The 17,429-nt window shown below is 37.2% G+C and overlaps 1 protein-coding gene across 5 annotated transcripts in view; it reads right to left on the bottom strand.

The window, feature by feature from the left end:
• ICA1 (islet cell autoantigen 1) overlaps positions 1-17,429 on the bottom strand; it is a 74,072-nt gene that overhangs the window by 35,754 nt on the left and 20,889 nt on the right. For all 5 annotated transcript variants that reach the window (XM_062605107.1, XM_062605108.1, XM_062605104.1 and 2 more), the window contains 2 exons: positions 16,572-16,695; positions 14,152-14,350 (listed from right to left, as the gene is read on the bottom strand). In XM_062605107.1, the coding sequence (XP_062461091.1) occupies positions 14,152-14,350; positions 16,572-16,695 (323 nt within the window). The remainder of the gene's footprint in view (positions 1-14,151; positions 14,351-16,571; positions 16,696-17,429) is intronic.

Below are 17,429 nucleotides of genomic sequence, written 5' to 3'. Positions count from 1 at the left end.
ACTTCCTTCCCAGCCCTATGTTTATTCCTGCTGTTTTATAGTGTAACTTTTCCAACTCTCTTGTGTCTCTTCAGGGATGGGGAAAAGTGAGAACTTCCTTGCACATTATGCATGTGATTCCATAAATATTACACAGTGACATGAAGATTTTTTTTTCACTCTATATTTTTCTTCCACCCAAAGCTAAGCTGGATCTGCAAGAGCAGATTAGCTCAGGCTTAGCAATGGGGGAAAAAAAGCAGGCGAGAACAAGATGTCTGATCAAAGCTGTAAATTAGTTTCTGTAAAAAGATGATATACTAGCATTTACCAGCCCAGAAAAAAGAAGAGATGACTAAGGAGGAGAATGATGGAAGTCCATCACACAACACATACAGAAGTTGTAAAAGACTAGAATTGGGCAGAACAGCAATCAGAGGGCATTAAACCAAACTAGCTGTTTGAACTCATCATGGGAACAGTGAATCTTTACACAACACTTGTGTCAGTAGGGCAGCTTTCTTATCACAGTGAACAGATTATGGCCAAAATTAACACTGGTTCAAAAGACAACTGAACAATTTTATAGAAAAAAACAAAACACTATGTCTTATGACGCCTCCACTGAGCACAGTAGTACAAGAAAATGCTATTGTGTATTTGCTCTATCCTGATTGCTAGCATTGGTCTCCAGAGAAGACAGATGGTGGACAAAGAGCACATTTTTATCGGAACTAACAGCCCATCCTTAAGAAGAAGGCAACCTTAAGGCATGTTTGCAGGTCAAACTGGGCTTGCGAGTTTGCTATGTTAGATTCAGACTGCCTTAGGAGAATTCTCTGTTTTGTGGTCTAAGACAGCACAGATACTTCAAAGAAGCTTTTCCAAGAAGGTAGTAATCTCTAACATTTGTATAACAGCAGATTTTCCATGATCAAAATTTAACAGCACACTGAGTTATATGATTTTGAAACTGTAAGAGTGCTCAGTTTCAGTTCCCAGAGTGTATTCAAGTACTGCCTACTCCCAAACATGCCTAAATAGCAGAAAGCACGTACAAATGCTTCAGATACTGTAGCTGTATGACAGTATATAAACTTTGCAGTCACACAGATTCATTTGGAGGAGTAGGGACAATTTTGAGATGCTCAAACATTTCCACAATTGTAACTGCAGTGCAGAGGGATGTCAGATCTCAGTACTTTACCTTCGTAAGATTTTGTACCCCTTGTACAGAAACCTACATATATATTAAGACCTGGGGTTTGAATTTTGGAAATGGATTGTCAAAACCTGCAGAATCTACCTGAACAGGCTTAGTTTATCTTCCGGTATCCACTGCCACAGCATGCAGCAAACACTCCTCTCTCCTCATTCAAGTCTTAGAGGGTTGTCTGTTGAGTGAAACTGTTACTAAAGATATTTAAGAGGGGAGTGGTGCACTCCACAGTGTTACTGTATAATGAATCTTCTGGGAAAAAGCATATATAGCTTCCCCCCTCCTTTTATGTTTTAAGAAGGTAGTTTGCAAAAATAAATATTGTTGGAACAGCTCTATTACTGAGTTAGATATTTAATTAGAACAGGCCCATCAATTAAAGATACTCTAAATTCATATGCCAAAAATATTCCTGCTATTCAACCAACAGGGTGTTCCAATAGAAAATGTCTCAAGAGAATAATGTTGGGGTTATTTTCCTTGCCCATTTAACTTTTTTGACTTGGATTTGACATGTTTTTCTCCCTACTATCAATACTATGGTAGTGCAAAGACCTGTACCCAAATGTGTAGCAGCACAGTTTTGTTATCATCCAATTCAAATTTCTCTGAGACATGAAAACTACCTGTTACAAGTAATACTAGTCTGTGCTAAATAACTATTTTTTTAACCACTGCCCTGCAGCAACAGAACACACTTCCTCCTCCATTATTAAAAAATAATTTAGTCCCTTCATAGGAAGATAAAAAAGGAATAATAAAAGGGGGTGGAAAAGTACAGCCCAACAGCAACAGAAAACCTCTGAAGCTTTTTTTTCCTAAGGAATTAACACATATGAAGGAGGTATTTTTCTCCTCCTTCCTGATTTCTGCCCCTCTAGCATGGCCTAGTGCAGACAGACACAGGACATGGTTTGGTGAGAGAACAGCCGCTGAAAAATCTTTTCCACTTACCCAGCAGCTGGACACAGCCCTGATCACAGTTACATTTCTCAGCAGAATCCAACAAGTTTATCCAGCCAAAAACCAGACAACAAAATCTTTAGCTTTAAGTCTGAGCAACAACTTTCACAGAGTAGCACAGAGCAGTTCCAAAATATGAGTCCAATTGCTCTACCAGCAATGCATTCATTGCAACAAAACATGAAGCAGAATATACACAGAAAATATAATATGTCAGCTTTTTTCTTTTTTAAATGTCTGTCAAATACAGGATGTGACCAACTCTGAAATACAAGATGTGGATCACTTTCATAACTCCAACCACTGCTCACAGTAAATTGAAGGAAAGTTTGCTAAAATTAAGAAGCTGAAAGCAGCAACAGTCCTTACTTTTCCAAAACCACACTCAAAGTCATTATTGAAATTAAGATCACAGCACAACATAAAAATGGCAAAGCAAAACAACTTTACTGAGGCACACCACCTTAAAAGATTCAAGAGCCCCTGAGAGCACAGCCCTAGAAATGGAGGTTAGGGTTAAGGTTATTTTTCTGCAGCTTAACCAAACCGTTTTAAAAATGACTTTGAACTGAACAGATGCTAAGCATGTTTACAGAAGATATTTCAAATTAAGAGTAATTTACTGGAATTTAAACTGGGGAAAATACACTTTAAGCTAAATTGATAGATGCTATTCTCAAATGCAGGAAGTGTTTACAGAGAGTTCTGTACCAATTCAGCTTCATTTAGGCACCAATTCTCAGAGAAGCAGCATCTCTGCATGGCCAAACACCTTCCCTAGAAAAAGGGCTATGTGTAATCCTGACATTTCCTTTCCAAGAACCAAAAAAACTTTTCCCTACTCTTCAAATACTTAAGCTCCTCAAGCTCCTTATGTGTTACCTACTGACTTCCCTATCTCCTGCCTGCGCAGAAAGAAGCAATCTCCAAGTGAACATGTCCACATTTTACGCAGGGTAGGGCCTGACCTCAGCAGCTTTGACACAAAGAGCTGTAGCTCTTGTTCCAAAGGAGGGCCCAGGACGAAGCAGAGGGCAGCACTCAGCAGCTACACCCCAGCTGACACCACTGTTGGCTGCATGAGACTTCTCAATTTTCTCTAGCGTAAAGACAAACTACTTATGATTAATCTGTTTAACTTCAAACTGTATCAAAGGAGGGAGTTTTCATGCAGCCAGACATGTAACAGCTGAGAGCTAGAGTGCACACAGCCTTTCCTCCGAACTTACTCACATCGGGTCATTACAGGAATAAACTGTGTATGAGAGCAGCTCTACCCCTCAGAGCTTACACCTTCTGGGTACTCTCTGCTTATTGGCCAGCATAGAACAAACATAACATGCTCCTCAAGCTATCAAGATGGAAAGGTTTCTCACAGTAATTGTATTCATTTTTACAGTTTAGATCAATACGCAAATTGTTTTAAATAGGGAACAAACATGAAATGACAATTTAAATGAAGGAAATAAATACATTGCTTCTAGCCTTGTCAGAAGGTCTTTTTTTTTTTTTCTTTCTACTGTAAGAAGCCTAGATACATGCTTCAACTTTCTGTTGGTAACAGGTTTCAGTATTAGCCAAATCCAAGATGTGTGCTTTACTAGGCTGAAAAAAAAAACCAACAAACCCCAGATGTGTTGACAGCAACAAGAGACCTTGAAGCAAGGACGTACAAAGACAATAATTACCAATGATTTTTCTATTCCCGTTACCAGGAGGTTCTTAAACTGCATACAGAATGACAGTCATCTTAATATCATTACTTCAGAGTTTGGGGATAGACTTCTATGTTAAAAGCCCCAAATATAGTTCTAGTCGTGAACACACATCTGTCAATCTGCAGTGGTAATTACCACAACAGCGTGCTTGGACATATACTATTTTAAACTGCAAACGGGTGCACATTTTCGTGTATGAACATACATCCTCTTCAGGGAAGAGGTCCTGATAACTTAAAACATTTCCTCTCCTCAAATGACTACAAGGACTTGATAAAATCAAAGTTCTTTGCACAGATGCAAATAACTTTATGTAGTCTGAAAACAAAGAATCACATTTTGTTAATATGATGAAAGTCTGCAAGTTGCCAAAAACGACTGCAAAGATTTGCAGTAAGAAGCAGACCGACCAAAATAAATGGCAAAAGCAAAGAAATAAGCTTTCAGGTCTGAAAGATCACATTCAGTTCTAAATCAGAAGTAACCTGGATTTAGAGCCAAAAGTGCTGCGAATTGCTGAGTTTATTATAACTCAATTGGGTTTAACATACAAGACAACCTGAGAGCAAAGGATGGTTGGCACAGATGGTGTGGGGGGGGTGGGGAGGTATGCTGGCAAGTAGAGAGTAATTAGAGAGTTAACCACTGCAGGAAATGGAAACAGGTAATTACTACACCTTTGAGCACTGGAAGACCAGAGGGGCGATGTAAAGAAAATCGTAATATAGCATAAACCTAACCTCTCTACTATGCCCATGATTTTATTCATCTAGTAATTACACAGTTCGGTTTATCTTATTGCCTGAAGATCTTTTGGAAGTCTTCGTTACCCCTTTAAGTGCAGTGTCATCATAGTTGGAAAATGTCATTTGTATTTTTCATTTCTCTACACCCAAATTAAATTCTTCAAGGTCTGACTAAGACAGTTACTTGACTCTAGGCCCCTTCTGAGTAGGCAGATGGGGGGAGTGAATAAGCTGGAATTAGGTAAAGGGATGTGAAAAGCTCTAGTTCTGGTGCAGTAACATTTACCCCAGTGAAAACACCACAAAGCAGTAAGCTGGCCTGCAAAATCCTCTTGGCATTGCAAAGGGTGGTGGGATGGGCAGATAGACAAATTGCCATGGAATGCCACTGACAAATATAGCTGCAAATCTAGCTGGATGTGACAGCAACACTCCAAGAAAGATACCTTTAACAAGATCACCATGATGACCGAGTTGCCTTTATAGAATCATAGAACAGTTAGGGTTGGAAAGGACCTTAAGATCATCTAGTTCCAACGCCCCTGCCATGGGCAGGGACACCTCACACTAAACCACGTCACCCAAGGCTCTGTCCAACCTGGCCTTGAACACCGCCAGGGATGGAGCATTCAATTTAGATGCATTATATGCATCCCTGCATCTAAATGCAGGGATGGAGCATTATATTTAATCCCCAGATGCAATCCCTGTCCAGAGCACAAAGCTACTCTGTTTACAGTGCTAATGTAGGAGCAGAAGTCCTATAAATTGAAGTTTTGGATTTTGTCTTCTACTAACTTCTTTCAACACAGAATATGAAACAGCACCCACTAATAATCATGATTCATTTATAATACTAAGTCTGTGGCACACAATGCCATGTGTCATTATTGCTTTTCCTGGTTGGCATTTAATGGATCAGTAAGTATGCCTTGTTTCCCTCAAACCAATTTTATTATATTTTATCCAGAAAATACCTCAGAGTGATTTCACTTACAAAAAAAAACCCAAAACTGAATCTTTCTATAGTGCTCTTCAGACTTCACACTGTACTATTACAGAAGAAACAACATTTGCAATCTAAGCAAGGTTCAGGCAGAATATCCCTAAAACAGAGATGAAATGGCATATTAGCCGTTTTTCTGGTTAGAACAGTACCCTTTGTTTGTTGGCATTTTTTGCAGTCCTATCTTCATTCTGTTTCCTTATGCAAAGGAGAAAAATCAAACATAGCGTCTTTGTAATCATTCAGAGCCTATGTAGCATGCCTGTGTAGCATATAACTGAACAGCAAAAGCCTGATGAAGTAAAAGCAGATGGACTACATTATGTATGTGCCCAGGCATTTTAGGAGAGTATAGGAAGAATTCCTGGGCAGTGGTGACCATAGAAAAACTTGGTTCTCTTGTGTAAACAGTGTTTTCCCCAACAGCTGTATTCCCCTTCCTGTTTATTCTTCTCTCCTGCAGAATTCTCTCAGTTCAGTCACATCTGCATTCCATTTATTTTTAAAAATATTTCTTTAGCTATTCTTCTACCCTTTTCAGATTATTAAGGCTGAGGGAATTTTCCAAATCTCATTTCTACTCTCACAACCTATTGTGTTTACATTTTTACACTTCATTTAGGTTCTAAATTCACATAATGATCCATATGGGTTAGGGGCTTTGCCCACACAGACCAGTTTGCCAGGTTAGAGTTTTCATGTGAGCAATAGAAGTTGTCTAGGCAATCATCTTTTCTCTGTGATTTTAAGACCACACCACAGCAGAATAATTAACTCAAAACAGTGTTCAGTTGTTCCTTTTTTTAAAAAAGGAAATTAGTATTACATTTACAGCTTACATGTCTATAACGATTAGATGTAAGAAAAATTCTTGGAGCTTCATTTTTGTCACATCATGTTTGAGAGGGCCTTTTTTAATATCTGGGCTAATTATTAAAGTTGAACTTAATATTACTATTGATTTTAATTATTAAAATATTTGCAGTATTCTGTTGAAACATTATGAGTTCTGCTACTTATGTGAACAGAAATTATTAGGATACGTCTGCCTGCCTTTTCTTGAACTAAATATAAGTCTGAAAATGTACAATTAAAGTAAGTCTAGCTTTTTTAATTTTAACTAGGTTCCATGAAACAAGGCTGTTAAAAATATATTGTATCTGTAGTCTAGCACTTCATTTTACTCTATTTTACAGCCACTTTGCCAAGTCTCACCTCAGACTCTTCTTTCTTAAAAATAACTGAACAGATGATGAACTGCCTCTCAAGGGCAAGAATCAATCTCTGGAAGCAACTACACTCTACAAGCAATATCTATTAAGATGATGTAATCTGTTCCAAGAAGCCTGTTTCTATTTTTAAGTGGCATACTCTTATGCTTTAAAAGGGCATCTCCATCATATAGTTACTCTGCTTTTAACTCAATAACAATCATCAGCGGTATTTAATATATAATGAAACAGCTTCAGAAAATCGTTGATTTTATCTTATGACCTACCCCGATTCTTACAAGTGGTGAAGTTGCAAGATTATAAAATGCTTACACTATGAAGAACATCTTTGCTTAAGGTCATGTTTTCAAAAAAGGTGTATCTTTCACAACCACCTTAAAATGCTTGAACATTTTGTATTTAAAGTATCTTGAAATGTTTTGTTTTCTCCACTTAATGTTATTGAATTTGACATTGGAGAACCTGGAAAAAACATTACAGCAGAAACTGCACAGAGAAAACAGTGTTGAAACTCCATCTGCTTTTACAAGGAGAGACAATAATGACAAAGCAAAACCTCCAATTTTGCATAAAAAGCACTTTGCGTGTGCTTTGTTTTTGACCACCAAAATTCTAGGTAAGTCATTAAATTTAACATTTCCAACACCATGTATTTTCCTATTAAAATAAACCAACAACAAAACAAAAATCTTAAAAAATAATGTTCTTGCTGCTATTCCTTACCAGAATGAAACCAAACACACTCTTGGTGGCACAGGCATGTCACAAGAAGTGGTATGTGTAGGTGTTGCTTATCATCATATTGTAAGAGCATGCTGTTATCTCTTTATCTTTGCCATCACGCTGCTACACTAAGAGGCGGATCTCTGAGTGCAGTGTGACACCATTTTACTAATTTTAGAGTACACAGCTCTCTTGCAGAGATTAGTATTGGATCTCACCTATTCATCTGATGAGCAGCAGCAATCCAAACCAGCAAACAGACTGGAGGCAGGAGTGGGATTTTGTTTATTTAAGGAAGATTTTGAACAAAGAGTGATAAAGATGGATTATCACTGGGATAGACTTTAGCATCTCACATTCCTAATGCGTATTATAAAAGCCAGCATTATTTTCCACATTATAGTACCATATATATCTAATGTGTGGTCTACTAAAGCTACTCGGATCTTTCTGACTTTTCCAGAGCACAACAATCATCATCTGCTCTCACATGAAAAGGCCTACATTTCTGTCACTTAAAGGTTGATTTAAGTTTTCCAGGTGCAGTTAACCTTGGAATTTAATGTAGAAGTATAACCTAAAAAGAAACAGAGTCAATGGCTGACCACAACATTTTTTTCTTACCTTTTTTTTCTCTTTATTTTTTTAAAAAATGAATAAAGTTAGTAAACATTGACTACCATAGCTGGCTCTAAACATTAATCACACTGCTATTTGTAACTATGGCAGCTGAGTCTATTTGTTACACCAGTGTGACTGCAAGGGCCAAAGATATTTTTCTTTGAGAAGCTGGTATAATTTGCTGCTGGAAAACCAAAGGCTTTCCAGCTTATATCATCTGCAGATGTAATTATCATTAGCACATTTTCTTTTGGTTGGCTTTTTAATAATTGAACTAGAACACCACCAATATCCAAAAAACTTATAAGAGTGTCACCCTCAACTGAATTATATTTATTAGATGTAGAAAACCACTTGGAAAATATATTACAAATGCACAATTTTGTGCTGGCAGGAAGAAAGCTTAGTTGATCTTTAAGGTATTTTCCATCTTTATATTCTATGAGTCTCTGAAACTTTGTTTAGTGTCCCTCAGCCAATATTCTCCACTCTCAGCTCCTGAGAGCTCTTATTTTTCTAAGCAAAGTCAAATTCATTTTTCCAGTAATCACACATGAGGAACTGCAACAATTCAGTTTTGCAATTTTTTTCTAATTTAATAATTTTATTAAAAATGAGAAATAACACAAAAAATCTGTAATGTTATTTATAAATCTGTGTTGTTTACTTACTCTTCAGTTTGCGAGCCTCTAAATGCCTGCAGATTCCCTTTTCATTTTTTTACCAGGAACTGAAATTAAATTTACAAGGACGGAAACTGCAAAGTCTGTTCTTACTTCAAAGATCAGCATCACATTTGCTTTTTCCTCCTTCCCTAGGTTTTTTTGTCGGGGTTTTTTTTTTTTTTTGCATTTTCTCAGCTCTCCAAGAGTTTTCAAGATGTAACAGACAATTAAAAAAATAATCCTCCAGCACATTTTCACAGTGCCTCCAGGTTTGCGGGGCTGCTTTAAGCTGATGATAACGGACAGGCAAGTAGCAGATGATGCTGTAACATAGTATAGCCCCTTCATCATCACACAAGCCAAAATGCACTCATCTCAGGCAGTGCTAATAGGCCAGGGGACAGAAGGGGAACAGAGATGTGGGTACCAAGACTTCCCTGTCAGGCTGCAGCAGATGTATCTTATCCATACTTGCTGAGATCCTTACGATGAATACATATACTTCAGCCTTTCCCTTCTGACCTTTTAATCAATGGATTTATTTAGATCTTCATCTTTATTCCCCAGCTGTCCCCACAAGCTTTAACTGTCATTTCTTAAAAAGATATTTAACAGAGAACTTGCATAGATCAGCCACTCCCTACATAATTTTGTACATTTACAGAAACAACGGTTTAAGGTAGTTATATCATTATAAAAAAAAGTATTACAAAAACACCAGTTTAAGGTACTGTTACATCATTATCAGCTCTTGTTAACTTCCCTTTTTCTCACTGCCTTTCCTTTCCTCTTGCCAGATTTATCTTAAAAATGTCATTTAAGGGCATTAATTCTATTTCAACTACGTGGAGTGCTTCAAACTGTGCCCAAACAACTCAGTTGCAAGCTTTCAAGTTTCCTGACAGCTGTGTGCAAAGTAAAAGCTAGGCATTAAAGGTCCTATTGTCATTTAGGATCTTTCGGGGAAATATTCTAACAATTCTCATTTGTGGTAGGATCTATTCCACCTCCTTAACACTTCTGTAGTTCAGAGCTCTGCACTGTGGGGGAGAACCTTTCTAATCATTCAGAACAAGCCATGCTCCTCGTTCTCCTCACAGATCCCATGCAAGTATATCGATCAAAATCCAATTCTTTTTCCAAATAGTACCCCATCTAATACATACTGTTTTACAAAATCACATATATGCTTTAATAACCACATACCACAGAGATAGATCTAGGACTTACATTGTATGCCAAGCAGATCAGCCTCCTGGCATTTACTTAGGTCTGCTGCAACCAGCCCATGCACCACTCCTTACCCTTATACAGCTTCAACCTATTCTTTGTCCCATCTGAGCTTCATTTGGTTCATACAGAAGCAGAACTCCCAAAAAAGCAGCTTTGGCAAAGCAGACAGGACTAGACAACAGGGAGAAACAAAGCCCAACACTTCAGGTACCCAGTTCTCAGTACACTGCTGCAGCACATCATGTCTCAGGGATGCCAGCATGGTCACTGGGTATTTACAAAGACACTTCAGCCTGAGAATGAAGGGGAAGCAGAAAACTAGAATAATGATGGAAATGAAAAACAAATAAAGGAATAATATGCTCTATCAATGCAGCACGATATATGTCCTGCCATGTTCTCTCACTTTTAACTTGCTATAGGTGGCATTGTAATGTCTAGGTTTGATAAGAAAGTCTATATTGCAGGGTACAAGTGTCTGAGGTAGCTTAAATGAGTAAAAATAAACAGCAGAGTCTCTTCTGTGTTCCTACAGGCTGCACATAGTAGGCTGCTGGTATCCTAGCTTATCACTCTGCACAATGGCATGCTCCTTCTTAGAAAATGCATGGCAAAGCTTAAATTTTTCAGAGTTAGAGGAAGGACATCGGGGGACTATCAGCACTTGGACAATTTGGTCTATATTTTTACAACAATATGGCAGAGCTCATGCTATAGCGTACAGTCATGAGACAGATAAAACAACCTGGATTTAAGAAGCTTAAAAATCTGATGAGTGCTGGAGAATTTGGTAAAAGGCTACCAAATCATTCAAATTGTTTTAAATATCACACCATTGCCAAGATGCTGTTTAGATTCTCTCAAGCAACACTTAAAACTGTGAACTTGGTGTGGAAGACCTCTATATCTAGAACAGCACTGGAGTACCCATAAAAACTTTCAATAGAAACAACAAAGTTACATAGTATTATAGAACTCTGCAGGGAAAAATAAATACTTCACCCATTTCCTTGGTTTGACTCAAGTAGCTACAGTCACAAAGATATCTTCAAACAACAATGTAAAAGGCTGTTCTGCAGTGTTCTGGGACACTTTGAAAGCGATAATATTGCCATGCCTTGCATTTTTAGACTGATGCCTTGAGAACAGCATTAGAAAATTCATTTAAGTACCTCATTGTTTTGAAAGACAGCTACAAAAATGTCAATGCTTTAACTCAGATTTTACCAGTTCTGAAAATACTGGCTCAACTGTTGATCTTTTAGCCTGAGCTATTCTGATGGAAAGTATGAAAAACCTGTATGGATTGATTTAACTTTGGCCTCCAAAATCAAGTACTGTATCTGTATACATAATGACACACACATAGGATTACATTATAAAAGGCCACATTCTTCAAAAAACAAGTCCTACAACCAAGTGATAGAAATAGTGCTGATGCACTAGGTGCATTAAAGATCACTAAACCAGCACTGTTTACCTGAAATAAAAAAGGTGTTTACTGAAGTAATACTTAGGATTTTTACAATTAGAAGTCTGAAGAAAACTTTATTTCAAGTGCTCTGACAGAATCACAGAATCAGCTTCATTAACTGCTTGCTGCTGTATGACTAGATATGCAGCTCCAGATCAAATACTTCTCTCTGGTGATGGTATATTTTAGAACCAAACCCCTTGCATCAGTAATTATGATATCTTTCTCAACACAGAACTTGAATGACTTTGTAAATTATTGTTACAGATCCAAAATAAGTCCTAAAATCCCAGCATTACACTGCCACACTATGGCACAATTAAGTTCTGCAAGCAAGAATAGAACAAGATGACAATAAAAATAACTCCTTTAATTATTTAGGTCTACAGCATCCACCATTAGTTTTGTTTGCCTACTACATTTGTAAAGCACTAAATCCAAACTGTTGTGTCTTGTTACGCAACAGCTAGCTAAGTACATTATGCTTGAGGAATTATTTTTTTTCCCAAAATGAAAAAAGAGAAAGTTTACTTTCTCCAAGCATTAAAAACTTCAAAGACTAGTTTGATGTGCCTGTTGCACAGATGGAGTATGCAGGGAAGTGGCTACCAAGGGCATTTCTTTACTCTGTTGGCTACAAAATACAGAGCTTTTTGTTCTCTGCATTACAATGCAATCTGAAAGCTTTTCAGTTGATAGGCGGCTGGAGGAAAGAAAGGTTCAAAAGAACTTCTTCAAGTTTTGGGTTGTTCTTTTTTTTTCTTTTAACTATTTGTGGTAATGCTACAGAATTTTATAATCTACATTATTACTTTATATCAGAATATAATTCATTTCAGACTCAAAAATATTTCAATATACTTAGTATTTCCACATTTTTACTACTAAGTTTTGCAAGACCTTTAAAAAAAATACCCAAAAAACCTGAAACAAATATTTTTGCTGACCTTGAAGCCCAGCAATTCAAGATGGCTGAAATTTCATAACTTTTTAACTACAGCAGATCACTGTACAAGCATACATTATTTTAATTATGTTTCCATTTATATAATTTATACCTTCCACAGCATTTGTTTTGCAAGAAAGCTATAAATCAGTTTTGTATGACCATTACCAGTACTGCTTTATTCATTCTAACATTCCACTTTTTAAGTGTTTTTCTAATAAATCAAACATTATACATAAGCAATTGGCTGAGGCCAAGACCATACCGATTATTTTACCTGCAAGGACTCGCCATTCTAAACATTTCCCACAAGGCATAATAAAACACATGTCTGGTGCCACAAGACTTACAGGAATACCCTATACTGAAACATTAAATAAAGATTAGATGACTAGCTGGAGTTTCATTTGTTCCACCCCTTCCTTAATTGTTACTGTCACCACTTCAGTTTACAAAAAATGGCATAGCCTCGATGCATGCCAGTGCTTTCCCGTTAGGATGGATTATTCAAGCTTTTAAAATCACAAATTAAGTATGTTTTGTCTCCAAACACTTTCAGCCACAGATTACTTAAACCATTGATGAACAGTTTTATCTTTTGTACATTACCTGTCTCTAAGCCACATGCACATACACTTTAATACAATTTTTGTTTTTTAGGCCTCTGCTTTCAATCATCACAAAAATCCTGTAAAATTTTTACTGCCTTTACTCAAAGCCCAAGCTTTGAAGCCCATGTTATACCCAGGGTCCTACCTCCTCCTAATAGTCAAGATGTATAAACAGTAAACTGTGAACATTATACTCTTCTAACAAAATCGGCACCAGAGCCTCACGAGCAAATCTGAAGTTCTCATGAGTGTTCTTGAACTGACTGGGACAGGATGAGTCCAAGTAAATTCTATACTTACACCTGGTAGCAAAAATGCAGACTGCCAGACTGTGATTTTTGGAAGCCTTTTGAGAGGAGAGGAATTTAGCAAACTTGAGTGATACTGAATGAAGATTTACGGAGAATGCATTATTAGCAGTTTTAGTGATTAGCAGTTGCCCAAGAGTCATGCTGGACTGCACAAGGAAATTGAAAACAAATTCCAGATTTGCAGCTTCTCCCCAAAATCAAATTTTGAATTGAATTTTGAATTCAATTCAATTCAGCCAATTTTGAAAATGTTGGTCTTTATCTGTATAAAAAAAAATTAGCAGCAGACCCTGCAGCATTTCTGTTGCTCTGTACTTTTTAGTTGCAAAAATAAGTTTTCCCTTCCCCGGCTGACAGTAGTCATATCTTCTTGCATTTAGTCATTCAGGCATCACAACTAAGTACTTAAAATCAGATAACCTACTTTAAATTTTGTATTATTTAAATTAGAACGCTTTAGGCTGAAGTTGAATAGACTACCGAAAAATGATGCTTCTTAGTACTATATCTTTCCTCCCAGCACATTCTATGAAGGATCCTGTAGTCTGTTATCAGATAAATTGGACTCCAGTCACATGGAAAAGGTTAGTTACAATAAATTGCATCCTTAGTACTCCTGAAATTTTTCCTTGGAAGAACTAAAACTACGCTTCATTGTCACTCATCAGACATCCCCTTCTAGGAAACTACAGGAAACTTCATACCTTCCTGAACTTTTCCATCTGCTTATAAAGATCTGGATCCAGCTCCTGAGACACATCTTTCATCCAGAGTAGAGCTCCTCTATATTCAGTCCGATACTGTTCCATTCGGTTTACTGTCAAAGAAGTGTCTGAGATGGCCCTGTACCTGAAAGTCTCCACTTCTTGGTATAATCTACTCAAAGGTGTACGCAGTGCTAATCTGGAGGAAGGCATGGAGGAAAGAAAGGAAGGAGAAGAACATGTCAAAAGAGTTGTATTAATCTGTCTGCTTTTGTGGAACAAGTACTGACATATTAGTAGCCATCAAAAAACCACACACTGCCAAAACAGTTCACTTAAGTGTAGTCATGTTCAGATGGCCCTAAAGCTTGGTTGGGGGTACACATGAATGGATTAATTTTGCATGAATATTGTATTTGTAATCTTCCTGTTCAAGTAGTGACTTTTCACTTACACATGCAAGTAGACAAGTAACCTTTTCTAATGTGTATCCATATTTTAGTTAGCCAAGCTGCTTATGTGTATGCTGTTACCATTCCTCTTCACAAGCTGGACTACTCTAAAAACATACCTGAGGTAACTTTTACTGGATGCATACCACAGATGTATACGGATTGTCACGTTAAGCCTTGAAAAAAGCACTTCCATTAGCCCTTTAATCTTCAAATGTAAAGGTAAATAAAGAAGTCATCTGTCAAGTAGATAATGATCTCATTCCTCCTCACTTATTTATTTATTTTAGGAATCTGAACAATGTCTTTGAAAGACATTTAACTTTTGGAAGGATTTAGGCATTTTCTTAAACATTTCTTCCAGCAACTACACTTTGGAAAGGCAGTAGGGGACATTGTTGTCTTCCCTATGTCATCACTTTAGCTCCTAATGTGATCTCAAAACTAGATAGGACTACTTTTGCTTTGCTTCCTCCTGCTGGTTCTGCTTTCCTCTTGGTTGCCAGCAGCTACCTCACTGAAATGGGTTCAATCAGTTCTACAGCAGTGTTGAGTTAGTTTAATGTGTTACTTAGCGACTTCCTAGGCATAAGAGAATTCCTAATTTCAGCTCCAGTAACCAGTGAATTGTGTCTTCTTGATCTCTAACTACTGAGCTATTGGCATACAACATAAATAAGAGCAGCCCCAACTTCATGACCTTGGAGACATCTCAAGAGAAGCCAGACAAACAACTGGTTTTATTTTTATGTGATTTTATTTTAAAAGTTGCTTTAAAAATGCATGAAGTGAGAGACACAATAAAATGTGAACTTGTTAGTGTACTCCCTCTCAATTTTTTCTCGTTCTACAAAAACTTACTCAGCCCTTCAAAGGAAAATTTGGTTTATGTAGATGTGTCATACACTGGGATTTCTATAAACGTTTAGACTTTATAAAGAGGAAATCACCAGTGCTTTTGCTGAAAGGTGCCTTACATGTGTTTTAAGGATCCCACTCATGGCTGTTACTGGATGTGCTAATAACCAAACTCTAACCCAAGATAAACATTGGAAATTCTCAGTGCTCTGTATGCAGTGTTTTATTTTGAGCCAAGCAGCTGCACTGTTAAGCTAAAGCTGGAAAGTATCACGGTAGTTAAGAGCCCCCAAAAAATCCTGTAAAATATCACAGAATAGAATTTTCCATTGCAAATGATGGTGAATTTCAAACTTTCATAGTCCCAATACTGTTTAACAAAACCCCAAAACACCATAGTACTCATCAGGTATTGTTACTTATAAACTCTCTGAGCAAACACAGGGTCAGTGAGACATCAAGGACTCCAGGTAACAAACATATTTGTGCATATGTGTGTCTCTGGATTCCTTACTTCTACTGATTTGTTCCTACCCAACCTACACGACCTCAGTGGGGGTCTAAGATCTTCTCCTGAGGAACTTCAAGATGTAAGGCTGCAGCAGAAACTGGCAACCTGACTCCTCCTTTCTCCTCTATTTACTTGAGGCATGAGACTACATAGCTCAGAAAAAGGCATTTCCTTACCCATTTCCCTGCCGTCCCCGGACCCAGATTACCTCCACAATGAGCCTGCTGTAGCATTTCTCTGCAGAGTGAGAAGTGCCACAAAGCAGGAGAGGGACCTGACATCAGCTCCTTTACAACCCCACTGCTAGAGGTGTGCAGATGCACAGCTTTCTGAACTCCTGAGCTATACAGTTGCAAGCAGAGGATCTGGAGATACACAGACGACATAGCAGGTCCATAAGACAAAAACCAGGATCAGGCAAAACTATACAGAGCAAGCCACTAATATTGCAAATACTACAGACAGGTTGGTCAGTAACAACTTTCTTATCATTTGGTTCCTCACATATTTCAAATGGCTAAATTAATTATGCCAATGGTGAATCAACTACAATTATCCCACATACTTTGTAAATCAGACAGCAATTTTGACACATATACCTTTGCTGAGAAGAAAAACAGAGAGCTTTTCCTGTGGCTTGCATCATTTTTCCTGCTCTCGTTTTATCCTGAGAGCCCTGCAATCGAAGAAATTTCCCCAATTCATTTTCTTCCTGAGAAAGAACTACCGAAAAATAAATGAGTGGTCAAACATGTTATTTAATAGGTTCCTAACAGCTTTAAAACAGGCTTAACATCAAATAGGTTAAGTTACTCTAAATCCAAGCAGCACAGCAAAAACATAATTTCATTGAATTTTTATATTTGGTAAACAGAAGATCTGATTCACTAGAGACATTTGCTGATATACTTAAGAATCACAAAATTCCATCAGTGCCAAAAGCCAACAGGAGAAAGAAGAAACATGCTGTTACTTCCTTGAATAAAAATACTAGGTTGGTTAGATTACACAAAGGGCTCAGTCTTGACTAAAGTATCTTTTAGTCCTGGGTTTTAAGACTTGTTTGGTTTGGGGTTTTTATTTTACTTTTTTATCATCATTATTATTTGGTTGATTGGTTTTGGGGCTATTTTTAGTTGTATTTTACCACCTATACTGCCTCAGCTGATCTTTGGTAGCATGCCTTCTCTGAAGTTAATTTTGACTTATACTACCCAAAGTTAGTTCACTTCCTTTTCTCTTGATCTCCAGCTTTCATGCTTGACTACAGAAATGAATTTTTCATATGGAAAATCTAGTACTTAATTTTAAAAAACATTCATTTTCAAATTACTCTGCAAGATTATTTTACAACTTTAACATTTTACACAACTCAAACACTATTTTCAAAATTATATTTCAAATATCTGAAATATTTCTAATAAAGTGAAACTTTTTTAAACTAGAAGATGACAATG

The sequence above is a fragment of the Pezoporus occidentalis genome, unplaced genomic scaffold (genome assembly GCF_034315485.1).
Source record: "Pezoporus occidentalis ecotype Australia unplaced genomic scaffold, CSIRO_AGI_Poc_V1 ctg9, whole genome shotgun sequence".
Taxonomy (NCBI): domain Eukaryota; kingdom Metazoa; phylum Chordata; class Aves; order Psittaciformes; family Psittacidae; genus Pezoporus; species Pezoporus occidentalis.
This window is presented reverse-complemented; position numbering and strand designations above follow the sequence as displayed.